The sequence below is a fragment of the Musca domestica genome, unplaced genomic scaffold, assembly GCF_030504385.1.
Source record: "Musca domestica strain aabys unplaced genomic scaffold, Musca_domestica.polishedcontigs.V.1.1 17, whole genome shotgun sequence".
NCBI lineage: Eukaryota > Metazoa > Arthropoda > Insecta > Diptera > Muscidae > Musca > Musca domestica.
Window position 1 is genome coordinate 6338660 of NW_026712230.1, and position 13731 is coordinate 6352390.

At 33.7% G+C, this 13731-nt stretch overlaps 1 protein-coding gene across 1 annotated transcript; it reads right to left on the reverse strand.

The window, feature by feature from the left end:
- Positions 1-1935: 1935 nt before the first annotated feature.
- LOC101894041 (endocuticle structural glycoprotein ABD-4) lies at positions 1936-8857 on the reverse strand. Its single transcript, XM_005184449.4, has 3 exons — positions 8646-8857; positions 5167-5285; positions 1936-3232 (listed from the first exon to the last, which is right to left on the reverse strand). Exons 1-3 carry the CDS (start codon positions 8652-8654, stop codon positions 2965-2967), a joined length of 396 nt encoding a protein of 131 aa, XP_005184506.2. The 5' UTR covers positions 8655-8857; the 3' UTR covers positions 1936-2964.
- Between the last annotated feature and the right edge of the window lie 4874 nt (positions 8858-13731).

Consider the following 13731-nt stretch of genomic DNA (forward strand, 5'->3'; position numbering starts at 1 on the left):
CATGGTTGCGTTCGCCGTATGGCACGTAGCGCCATCCTGTTGAAACCACATCTCCACCGGATCAATGTCATCCATATTTTTAAACAAAAAATTATTGATCATGGTGCGGTAACGATCTCCATTGACCGTAACGCGAGCTCCGGCCTCATTTTTGAAGAAATAAGGTCCGATGACGCCACTAGCGTGAAAACCGCACCATACGGTGTTTTTTTCTGGATGTAGAGGAGTCTGTAGGGTCTCTTGTGGATTGGTCTCTCTCTCCATATGCGTCAATTTTGCTTATTAACAAACTCGTTAAGCCAAAAATGCGCCTCATCGCTGAACACAATTTTGCGATAAAACAACGGGTCATTTGCCAACTGCTCTAGAGCCTGATTTTCAAAGTAAATTTGGATAATTTCGTAGCGTTGTTCAAGCGTGAGTCTATTCATGATGATCTGTCAGAGTATACTGAAACAAATAAAAAAAGTTTCATCAAAATTTAATTTTTTGTGTTACTTTTTACAATTTAAAGTTCTATCTAACTTAAAAAAACACCCTTTAGATGAAAAAAAAAGCCAAAAGGTCTTCAAAATTCATTAAAACCATTGCACAATGAACCAAAACTATTTCAACGTCTCCATGGAAACCCCAGGGACCAGCAGTGACCTCAATATCAAATTTCAGAACTTTTGCTACTCCTTTACTTAATACTAAACATTTAGTACGCATATCCAAACCAATCTACTTCTCTCTATTCTAGACACCAACAGTGATCCAAAAATATTAACATTTTGAACTATTTGAATAATTATACTACATATATGCAAAACCAACCTTAGATACCAACAGAGACCTCGAAATCAAATTGCGGGATTCACTCTCTATACTTTTTCGAACAATTATAGTATGAATTTCCAAATACAACTTCTCTCAGTACTATATCCCAACAGTGGCTTCCATATTAAATTTAAGAACTCTAGCTGTATCCTAAGGACATACTCTTCGTTCGCGTATACAAACCCACCTCCTTTTTTCCACCCTACACACCAACTGTGGCCTCGATCCTAAATTTTAGCAATCCGTCTCTATCTCAACAGCAACGGCATATTTTGTGGCACTTTTCATATGTTCATAGTACGCATTTCCAAACCATCCATAATGTGAGGATTTCAGCTCTATCCCTTTACCCAATACCAAGGATAGTAGCATTTAAATATTTGTGTACCAGATACCAACAGTATCTACATATCAAATTTCAGAATTTTATCTCTGTCTCTTCAACTAATTTTTTCTACCAAATTTAGTACTACAATGTACTGTTTGTTTATAATACTGTTCATTTATAATACATATTAGGACAATATTAAATGTCACGTTGTTTTGGTATTTGGTGAAGGGATAGAGCTTAACCCAATACCAAAATTTAGTACTATTTAGTACTTGTTACAATTATAGCACGCATTCGAGTCTTAAGTACAGATACCATCCATAATCTAAATATCAAATTTCAGAAGTGTATATTTATTCCTTCACCCAATACCAAATATAGTACCATTCAGTGTTTTTCGTACAATTATAGTACACATTTCCGAATCCACCTTCACATGTCCAGGCTACACATGAACAGCGTCCCAATACCAAATTTCAGATTTCAAACACTAGCGGAAAATAAATTCGATGCTTAGTATTCGTATTTGATGTTTCAGAATTATTAAATTAAACATAAAATATTTCAATTTTAATAAAAATAAAAATGTTAGATTTCAGTATTTTTTTTTGTATTTTTTTTTTCGTTTCTTAAGGACTCCAGGCGGAAAAACCTTTGACGGCAAAATAATACTTTGACCTGAATACGCCTCCTGTTAGACCTTATTCAACAGGACTTCGTTCCAACAAAAGTAACTTGACTTTCTAGAACTCCAAATCGAACCCAACAAATCAAAAAGCTTAAAATTAGTTTTTGTAAAGAATCATTTATTCTTTATTTGCATACTTACAACTTATTTATACAATTATAAACATTTAACAAACAAACAAAATATTGATTAAAAAATAATAAAAAAAAACATTACAAAAAGTTTCTCGTATTCGTAAATATTTACATACGTACATTTACATACATTGCTGTTATGGAATTGTGTGTTTATGACTGCATAAAAATGTTAAATAATTTCGTGGTTTCTCTTTTATGTTTCTCGTTTCATGATTGTTTAAAAATAATAATAATTATTAATAAAAAATCTTTCTCATTGTCCATCAAACAATCAGCAGCAGTGATATCACATGTATCCGAAATGGCAAAGTTCCGGCGACTAATTACAAGACAAGGACATCGTTTTGTAAATTAAAATATGTTGATGTTGTTTTTTTTGTAGAGCAGAGAAAGAAGTTTAGAGAGGGAGAGAGAGATGGGGGCGAAGAGAGCCTTTTGTGCATAAACAAGTGCTTGGTTAGAAACATGGTGACTTAGTGGAGAGAATATCACAAAAGAGAATTAAATGTGACAAGTTTAGGTGTGAGAGTAAATGAAAAGGTGTTGTTTGTTTTATTTAAAAGAGAGCAAGTGAGAATCATTGATTTTATTTTGGTTTTTTTTATATGGCTCATTCAGTCAGTGTTGTGTAGTTAATTTTATTTTATTTTTAATATTTTTTTTTTTTGGTTTGTAATGAACTCACTTTTATGATCTTAGAAAAGAAAGAGAAATATGTATATATGTTTGTGTTGTATAGATATAGTAAGCTATAGAGTTGTAGAGTGTTGCTTTCCCTTTTGTGCAATGGAATTGCAAAGAGTGACTTATGTTTAAAAGAGTTTTCTCTGGATGTTCGAGAGACAGATATTGTTTTTAGATCTTCTTTGCTTTTTTTGATTTCGTTTTTTTTTTAATTTTTTCTTTTGTAAAGGCTCTAGTTTCTGTTGTTGTTGATAAATTGGGTTTCATTAATTTCATTAGTTTGCGCTTCAAATTCCATGGGTGCCTTAACGACGTTTCGAGGGAGGCAAGCTCAACAAGTAGTCCAAAGCCTTTTGGATTGCTGGTGGGATTGGTGGGGGAGTGGGCAAATGATCACCTTGTGGTTGGAAACCATTTTCATCATCGGCAGCATAATTCAAGGTGATGAGATTGCCTTCGGGCGAGGTATAGGAAACTGAACCCTTGGCAATAATGACATCGCTGGTGTCGGGAGATGTAGCCTTTTTCAGGGTGCCAGTTTCTTCACCCTTTATGCCGTTGGCCGTTTCATAACTAAAAGTGGAGAAGAAAATAAAAAGAAGGAATTTTAAAAATTGTATTGTTGAATAGTTATGATCGGTATAAAAATGTTATGTCATGTTGACGGTATTATAAATGGAAATAAAGATATATTGTTCTTTAAAAAAAAGTACCACCAATTTCAATGGGGTTCGTGCTTGGGTCAAACAAATGAGCTGTATAACGTTTTGTCTCAAGCGGGCAGTAAAAGCTACCTGTAATTTAACTCCAAAGCACATGGAAAGACGGTCATGGTATGGGATTCTATGCAGATCATAAAAAAAACTTTCCTAATGCTCAAAGACATAATACTCTGTACTACAGCGTAAAGTAGGGTATAAAAATATATAATCTATTTGACAATGACATTTGAATAAATTTAAAGGCAAGAAGTACTTTTCCTGTATCTGGATGATTGCACTGGAAAGTGACTTTCAGCAACAAATACATTCACAATCGAATGGCAATTTGGTACTTCTTATTAAAAGCTATGATTCTTTTCAACTTTTCTTATTCCCGTTTTTTGGCCCCTTTGAAATATATGGTTTCCTAAACCTATCCGGTATGTTCTTTCTGAATTTCTGCTCAGAGTACGTATAGGATAAACTTCCGGTTATTTTATAAATATTTTTTAATTATAAAATATCTTTTAAAAAACTGTACATAATTTTGGCTTGGAAAAAAATCTTATTCTCTAAGATCCGAAATATTTTCTTCCATGTGAAATAAAATATTTTACAATTATATCAAACGTATCGGACAAATTGAAAATAAATTCTGGTTCAAAAATTATATAGATTTTATTGTAAGAGAGAATTTTCTGAAAATATTATTGTTAACAATCACAGTTTTGTATTTTAACACAATTTTCTTTCAGTTCCAAGTTCTAAACACGTGAAAAAGTTCCGCCGAACTATGAATACACTTCACCGTTTGGGAAATTTGATTCAATTCCACCGAAGAATGCCGCTAAATCATCAAAATGCCGAATATACCTTTATATAGGGGCTATACGAGGACCTGGATATACAATTTTATGTCATGGGCTGCGGTATCAATTAGGAATTTCAAATATGGAATTTGATACAATTCCAGGGAATAATGTCGCTAAAATCATCAAAATACCGAATAAGGGAGGTTCTGTTATATGGAGGTATTGTTTTATGGCTATACGAAGACCTGTTTGATTAGTTTTCTGTTATAGGATGTAGTATTCATTAGAAACTTCAGATATGAGATTAGAAACATTTTCGGTGAAAAGTGAGGCGCATGACTACGAATCTCCTTAGAATTCCCAGCGGGAATTGGATACTGAAATTTTGTTCTATAGTCTAACCCATAGTTCATTTTTCATGAAGAAAACATAAAAGTCAGTTTATATATAAAAGTAGTCCCTTTGGTGTTTCTAACCGTTGTTTCCTGATTTATATATGTCGCCATCTTTCCTCTTTTTATATTTAGAGCTAAATCTTATTTTTTCAGAAATAATTGTAATTATATGAATATTGTACTCTGACCTCTAGATTTATTATTAACTACATTGGTTGCGATTAATGTATTGTCTATCAGATTTTTTGAATCCAGAATTTGATGCCAAAAATATAATTTTTTCTAATCCAAAAACATTCCTCGAATATTGACCAATATATCTAGCTTTGTTTCTAAGTGACGTATATCAATTATTTTATCATCCAAAGAAAAAAATGCAAAACTATTAGATTCTGGCGGGTTCTTGGACAGAACAATACTTTTCTTAATTCAGGTTTGTGTCTTAAGTCTTTTGTTTTACAATTGGTTTCGTTAAGTTTCATTTAAGCTTGCATAAGCAAAGGTTTGTGTCTTAAGTCTTTTGTATGGTTTTCATGTGACGCCTGAAAGTATGCTTTAAATTTTTATTTTTAGTTAGTATAACTCCAAGCAATACTTACGCATAATTATAAGAGCCATCTGGCTCAATATTTGATTCTTGACTAACAATTGCAATGGGATCTTGTGGCCTAGCCAAAACCAAAGATGCTGTGCAGGCAATGAGAAAAACGGAAAGTTCCTGTAATGAGAAAATAAAAAAAAAAAACGAACAAAATAAGATTAGCATTGTTCATTCTTAATTGTATATTATTTGGTTTTTGTTTTGTAATTATCATTATCTAAATTTAATTGAGATTGATGTTTACACGGATGGCTGGAAAATTGTTTGTTTGTTTTATATGCAAATTGCAAATAGTTTTTAACTTTCTGCAATGATTCTGTAATTATCTTGTTAACAATGAGTTTGTGTTGTGTTTGCTTTTCCGTTTGCTCCTCAAATAATTGTGCATTTTTTTTTTAATTTTAAAAATTAATCTAAACACACACACACACATACAGCTTTTGTTTAAGATGGGAGGATGCTGTTCAGTTGGCTGACTATGAAGTGAGATTGCTTTGTTTTCTGTGGCGTAGATCTGTGTTACGTGGCATGAAACGACCTTTGCATTGTTTACTTGATGGAATGATGAATTACCTATGTGCCTTGAATTGAAGTGAGGAAGGTAGTTAATGAAACTACTTTTAGGAAAATAAAAATGTTTTGCGTTACGCCGAAACTGGCAGAATAAAAAATAAATACGTTAGAGTTGTAGTTGTTATTAGATGTTGTTAACAGAGATTAGCCATTATATTTTGGATTCCTGCATTTGAAAAATGATTTTCAGATAAGAATTGGAACGAAGTTTTGCTTTTATTATTTGGAACTAGGTTTAACCAAGCAAGTAATGACAATTGCTCACATTTTTACAATTACCAGCTATTACCCTCCTTTTTGGGATGAAGGACGCTAAAACTTTTTGCCAATCCTTGTAGAAGTCTTCATTTTAAAGTGAAAGGTACCATATTTTTGCAATTTTTCTAATGTGGTCGTTCTCGACTAAACTTTGAGATATTCAAATGAGTAAATTCTTGGTTCGATATTTTTCTTACCGAAATATATTTATTAATGCCTTACACTGCTCATTTTAAGTAATGACACAATATTTCATTTCTTTCGCAATGAATCCAATACAAACTGTTGTCATCTCTCATGACCCATTATCTGTTAAGGCTATGTTTGTGGTTTTGTTGACAAAAAGGCCATTCGATCTGCTTAAAATAAAATAAAATTAACAGAAATAAAAAATAATTGCCAATTATGTGGCTGGCCATAAAAAAAAATCCATAATCTTTGTGGCACACATGATCTGTGGCAAGTTTTATCATTTGTTGTGGTTGGTTGTTGGGGGTTTTCTTTTCAGTTTTAAAGGTTTACTGTCAGACTTAAGTTAATGTCTTTTGCTGTTGTCTTTTGAAGAGTTTAACACGCCACCGTTAATAAACGCTTTGGTGTTTGGGCGTCAGCAAAGGCATCACAAAAAAAAAAAAAAAAAACAAAAACATTAACTTAAAGACCTTTCAACTGGGTAGTCTATTAAAATGGTTTATTATTATTTTGTCGTAAAATGTCAAAATGCAAGGAAATCCTTGGAAAAAATATATTTTCTTGTAGATTTTTTTGAAAAGTGATTATTATTAAATCATTCGATAAGACAATTTTAAATATTTAGTCGAGAGTTCTAATTTCGGCAATCTTATTTCGTTTCAAAATCTTTAGATTTTTTGAAATTCTGCAAGATGTATAATTTTATTCAAGAAATCTATTCTTTAATTGAGAGCTTTCTGAGAAACATTGTTGTCAAGGCATACTTAATAAGAAATAATGGGATATCAACTATTTAATTTTTTTTATTTTTGTAAATTAAGTTTTTTTTTTTTAAATTTAACAGCATTTCAAAAAAAAAAAAATATTCAAATTTCTTTTTATTCTTAAATTCGTTATAAAAAAGAAACTCAAATGAGTTGATATTAAACATACATTTTGGAGGATATTCTAAGAAGTTTACATTGCTTTTAAATTTTTAAAATTTAATTCTAGTTTTTGCAGTGAAATTTGTTGGCGGAGCCTACTATGTGATACCCTAGAACCCTGTAGATAGAGTAAACGCTTCCTTTGATATAGACCCTTTTATAAGATTAAACCATTCCCACATATTATCAGAACATTATTAGACTATTTAAAAAAAAAATATTTCAAAGGTTCCTTCACTCCATGCGAACAAGCCTCAGATCTGAAAAAGGTATTTTCGAAAAGAAGAACAATTCATATATTTGATGTTGGTTAATGATCTATTTCATTCTAAACTACTATATACGTCAATGAAACCAGCATCAATGTAAAGTCCAGAAGTTCCCCATTTTAGATATATAGGATTTCGACGGGAAGCGAATTTCAGTTATAAAAATGGATTGAATGAAAATGTTGGTATTTTTCAACCACTAGTTATTATCCGATAACCAGCCAAAATGGTAGCCCATGTAAAACTCTAGCCTCATGCGAAATTCCATTGATCAGTTTTTAGCTCATTTCTTGCCCAAACAAATTTGTGACTACCTCCAAAAACAATAGGCTTCTATTTTGGCACTAGCCTTATGATTATGTACTGATTCAAATGTACTGAGACGTATTTCGTCCAAAGAGACTTAGGGTCTTAAACTGTTATTTCGATGAGGCACATTTTGCACAAACGATATATAGCCCCTGTAAGTTGAATGTATTATTAAAAAAACCGCAAAATATAAATTTTCTTTACTCTTGGCCTACCCCATATTGAAGATCAATGAGAACTGGTTGTAAAATTTTAGAAACCTAACATACCGTTTGAGATGATAAGATGGGTGATTTATGCTATAATATACAGTTCGAGAGCAGAAGATTTTGAATTTGGGGATCCCCCGCTCTCCTATCTGAATTATGTAACCAAAGAATTTTAATCAATTTCTATCATTTAATGACTAATTTCAAGTCATTGCAAAAAAATATGAAAGATCACGGAAATATTTTATCACCAGATGGAGGTGCTTATAGATCGCCTTAGGATTCAGTGTTATGTGGACGAACATCAAAAAATTAGAATATAAAATAATTGAATTATTGCTTGTATAATTTCCAAACTCTGTACAGTTCCAAGGCAATTTGTGCTGCACAAAAGTAGGACCATCTTGATTGTCTTGAGTTTCTTTCTAATGGTGAGACTCAAGATTAAGTCCAATTGTTGAGTACTGTTGCATCATTGGAATTGGATAATTTGTATGCACCCCTCGCTACCCATTGCACTTTTTTCAATTACCTTGTAGAGTGCAATAGCTTTGTAGGTATAAAAAAAAATAAAAACCTTAATTTCAAAACAAATGTTTTTTTATAAACACACACTTTTGGAATATAAAAATGTCCTTACTATGCGGAATATTGATTCCTTTGATACTTTTAAGTCCATTTTAAAGTACACACATTTCTTCACAAACATACATATTTCTTCACAAACATACACACACTTACAATTTTCATTTTGTTGTTGTATTTAATATTTGTTTGTTGTAATAGAAAATTAAACTAAACAATACACGTGTTGTTGTAGTTAAATTATTTGTTGCCAGTTACTGGTATTTTATTTATTATTATTTTTTTTTAAAGATATCCTTTCAAGAATTTTGCAAATTTCTTGCAGAGATCTTTAGAAGTTGTTAATTGAACGAGAGAATTTTTTATGATTTCTAATGCCGGCTACCAGCGCTATTTATACGGCTTAAAGATGCAACCAAATCCAAGCCAGGTAAGCACTGCTGTTGTTGCTCTCCAATGAAAAAATTACACACAAAGGCACACAGGGCAGCCAGACGGCGGGCCAGCAAGCAAGGCCCACAACGACAGACAAACGTGCAAAAGCAATACAAAACGAAATGCTCATACGTTGACGACGAAGACGACGACAACGACGATAACAAAAGCAAAGACAAAGCTAAGAACAACAAAAACACCCCACATATAAAACGACGGCAACTAAGGCAAAAATCACAGCAAAAATGCAAAGAAAATATTGCAGTTATAAAAAAAGAAACGCAAACGAAGATGCTAAAGCACACACACACACACACACACACACACACATATGCAATCTTCACAAAACTAAATATTACTGATTTTGTTTACAAAAAGCAAAAATAAATGAAAAAAAGGCAACACTAAACAAACAAATAAATAAATAAAATCCAACACGCCTAATAGTTAAGTGATGAGTTGAACTTAAAGAAAACTAGCTCTGCATTACGACAAAAGACCAAGCCATTTGATACCCTACCGCAGTGAGAGAGGTTAGTGTGTGTTCTATGGGTGTTATGGTTGTTTGATATTTAAATTTGATCAGACATATAATTTTGGTTGTAGTGGGTAGTAAAATGGGGTATACTAATTAATGGATCAATGATCCATAATTCAAGGAGTAACGAAAATCGGGAGCGAACTAATTTATAATACCTTTTCCACAACTTTAATTCCTAGACATGGTTTTTAAATAAATTCCTTGTGCGTGACATTTCCATAATCCTGACACATTACAATTTTCCATGACATTAATCCATACTCTAGACTTTTATATGATATTTTTCTTCTATGTCCCAATGTTTTGACCTGAAAGTTTATGTCCAGGAGAAAAAAAATGTAAATTATTCCGACTTTAGTAAGCAGTCGGATTACAAATGTTTTACTCTACAAAATATCTTTATTAATATAATACAAGTAAGCAAAGGCTATAGTTGTGCGGGGCCGACTGATACCCTACAACACTACAATATGTTAGAAGCCCCCTTATATTCAGATCGATTTTGGAAGATTTCTCATTTGAAATTATGTCACGGAGCACTGATCTGGCCAGGGACATTTGCCCAATATTTAAGCACTCCGTCATGCTGTTGTTGTAGTGGTCCATTTTCCATCAAAAAAGCCAGAATCCTTCCCTGTCTTTAACTCTCTTCTCAGGCGTGTCAATTGGCTTCAATTGTGTGATCAGAAAATTTTTTTCTGTTTTTGGTACATTTGAACCCCTAAATATTTTGGGGTCATCTCCAAAAGCAAGAGACACCTCTGTATCTCTAAATTTAGACTCATCTATATGATTTGCTTGTCTACGATATTTGCTGGATTCGTCAACGAAATCAGCACAAAAAAGGCAGAAGTTCGCCTTTTGTGTATTTCGGATATCGCCTTTAAGTAATGCTGGTATTTTTCACACAAAAGTAGTGGTCCATTCTACTAATCTTGAACTTCATGCGAGATTTCGTGTCCTTTGGTTTCTATTTGTGACCTTTATAACGGCTGCAAAGTCAGGTACATTTTTAGTTGTTGGTCCATTTCAACCCAAAAAAAAAAAGTATATTGCGGACATCTTTAAAACCAATAGGTCTATCCCTTCTGAGCCTTAACCTACCCTTGTGAAAATTTTCGCGACCCCAACCTGTGTTGTAAGGTGAAAAATATTACAAAATGTACACTTTAATATTAAGTCAAATTGAAATAATCGCATGCGATAAACAATATGAAAAAATAAAAAAAAAAATACTACAAAACCTATATTAACTTTATGATTGACATCTTTTTATCCGTTTTTTTTAGATTTTATACTTTTATGACATTTCAACCCCTAAATATTCTGCGATAATCTCCAAAAGCAATAGGGTTCTATTCTGACCCAAACTCCACCTACATCTTCAATTTCGTGAGGATCGGGCCATAATTGCGACCTGTAGAGTGATTACAAATTAACATGGATAGACGGACACACGCACGGACGGACATACATAGCTAGATCGACTCAGCTCGGCGAGATAGGAAGATCCATATATACTTTCCTATGTGGGAAACCAATATTTCGAGGTGTTACATAATTTTTGACCCAATCAAACTTATAATACCCCAACACATAGTGTTGTAGGGTATAACAAGTAAGCAAAAGCAATAGTCGAGGCCGACCATATATCACATAGTTCTGCTGAATCTTGGCTTTTGATCGAAAGTACGTGGTCATATATATTTACACCCTATGCCGTGTTAAAGGGCAAAAAAATTTCGAAAATATCATCAAATTTTAGAATAAGTTTAGATTTGGTCGAATTGGTCACCTTTGGCACGAATTATGGCCTTCAAAATGGCCAATAAAACCGTCACACACTGCCTGAATGTTGCTTTGCGGTTCTTTGGCCCATTCCTGGCAAAGCGCTTGCTTGAGGTGATCGACACTTTGGTATTTTTTAGTGCCAACCTTGCTTTCCAAAATACTCCAGGTACAATAGTCCAACGGATTTGTTGGTTACCATTGTGCGCTTTAAATGAAGCGGGGAACCTCATTTTGTAATCATTCTTGGGCGGCGCGTGCTGAGTGCGATGGTGCTGAGTCCTGTTGGAATGTCAAAGGTCTGCGGCCAAAATATTTGCGTGCCCAAGGCTTTAATACACCCTCCAGAATATTTTCGCTTTTATTCTGAAACCACGGTCGATTAATAGGAGCGGAGAGCGACCATCGGCTGTTATGGCGGCCCACACCATCACCTTGGACGACGCATGAGGTCAGATCGCCAACCGAAGGTGCACATATTCAGCTGACCTCTTTGGCAAGTAAACACGATCATTTTGTTTGTTTACAAACTGCTGGACAACGAATGTTTTCTCATCGGAAAAACCAAATTCGGCAGTTCACAACTTTCGGTCAAGCGAATCAACTTTTTAGCTCTGTTGAGTCTATTTTCTATCAGTTGCGGTGTAAGTTCTTGCACTTTTTTGTAATTTTAATGGTTTTATCCCGAGCTCATTTTTCAATATTTGCCGAATGGAATATTACGATATGTTCAGCTCACGAGCCATTTTTCGGCCACTCCGACGCGGGTTTCGATCAAGTCGCTTCTTCACTTTTCGAACTATTTCTGCTGATGTTGCTGTTTTCTTCCGTCCACTTCCTTGACGTCGGACTACTACTACCAGTATCACGGTATCGAGCGATGGTACGAGACACAAGAGATTTATTCACATTTAAATGCTGGGGTGCTCTAAAGATAGCCACTTGTGGTTTTCCAGCCAAATATAAAGAAATCATGCTTGAATTCCATCAGGAATAACTTTTTTTCTAGAAATATCTCAACAATATGATTTCGGACGCTTGTAAACAATATAACGAGCTGTCACTGAAATAATTTTAGCAGGCTGTCGGACGAGTGGCTTAGAAAAGACAGCAATCTGAAGTTGGTTGCAGTTTTTTTATCTCACCCTGTATATCACTCTATACGATTTCCTGTATCTGTATCTATAGTTGGCTCTATTCGTCAACGAGATCAACATCAATGTATAGGTCAGAGGTACACCTTTCATATATTTGTAATTTCGGAAATTTTGGTTTTTTTTTTTAAATTCCGTTGTGATTTATTTCACCAGCTAAATATTATCCGACCACCATCCAAAATGCTAGGATTCAACATTGTCCTAGACTCTAACCTAATAAAAAATTTCTAGTACATTAGTCAATGTAGACAAGTTTTTTTCTAGATTTTTTTCTTCTCTGCCAAAAGGTCATTTTGAATTGGAAAGAATTGTTAAAATTCGTCCAGCCATTTATGTGTTTAAAGCGGTCTAATTCACATCTCCTTCTTTGATATATGAGATTGTATATCTTTTTTTCTATATATGCGATATCTTGGATATCAGCATCAATGTGACGGTCAGATGTGACCTATTGTTGAATTTGTGATTTCGCTGGAATTAAAAATATTCGCGTTATAATGGAAATTTTTGTATTTGTTACAAAAAGTTATGGTATTTTTCACCCAGTACCCAGTACTGAACTTTAAAGAGAGGGAGGGGTTCAGGTTGATCGTGTACAAAATCTAGGAAAAAACAGCAGAATGCATAGCGATGCTCGTGTTTGATTTGGTTGTATTTTGTTAAGTTTGCAACTGGTAGTTGCAAAAATATACACACACATACAAGCACAGCTCTTTGCTCGGTCAGATTGGATCTGCTCGATTTTTAACAGATTTTGTTCCACTCAAAAACGATGAAAATATGCACACAGTATTCGAATGACATTGAAAAAATGAGTTTGCTCAAAATTTTTCTTCCAGGAGCGCACTCGCTCGAATTCGAGGGAGTTTCACTTTTTGAGCAGTTTTTCGGAGTTTTGGTTATTATTGTGGCCTGTAGAGCAACTACAAAATTAGCATTTTTCTGTTTTTGGTCCATTACAACCCCTGTCTATATTGCGATCATTTTCAAAAACAATATTCTTGCGACAATATTGCGATCCTGCCTCCATTCGAAATTTCGTGAGGATCGGACCATAAATGAGACCCAAAGCGTGATTACAAATAAACATGGATAGACGGACGGACATACATAGCTAGAACGAATCAGCTCGGGGAGATAAGAATATCCATATATAGTTTCATATGTCTTGGACCAATATTTCAAGGTATATTATAATATTGGGCTCAAGTAAATTTATAATACCCCCAACACATAGTGTTTTGGGGTATACAAATAAAATTACTTGCTTCTGATTACATATGAGCATATGAGAACTGGTATGAGCCTTTTCAGGTATGTC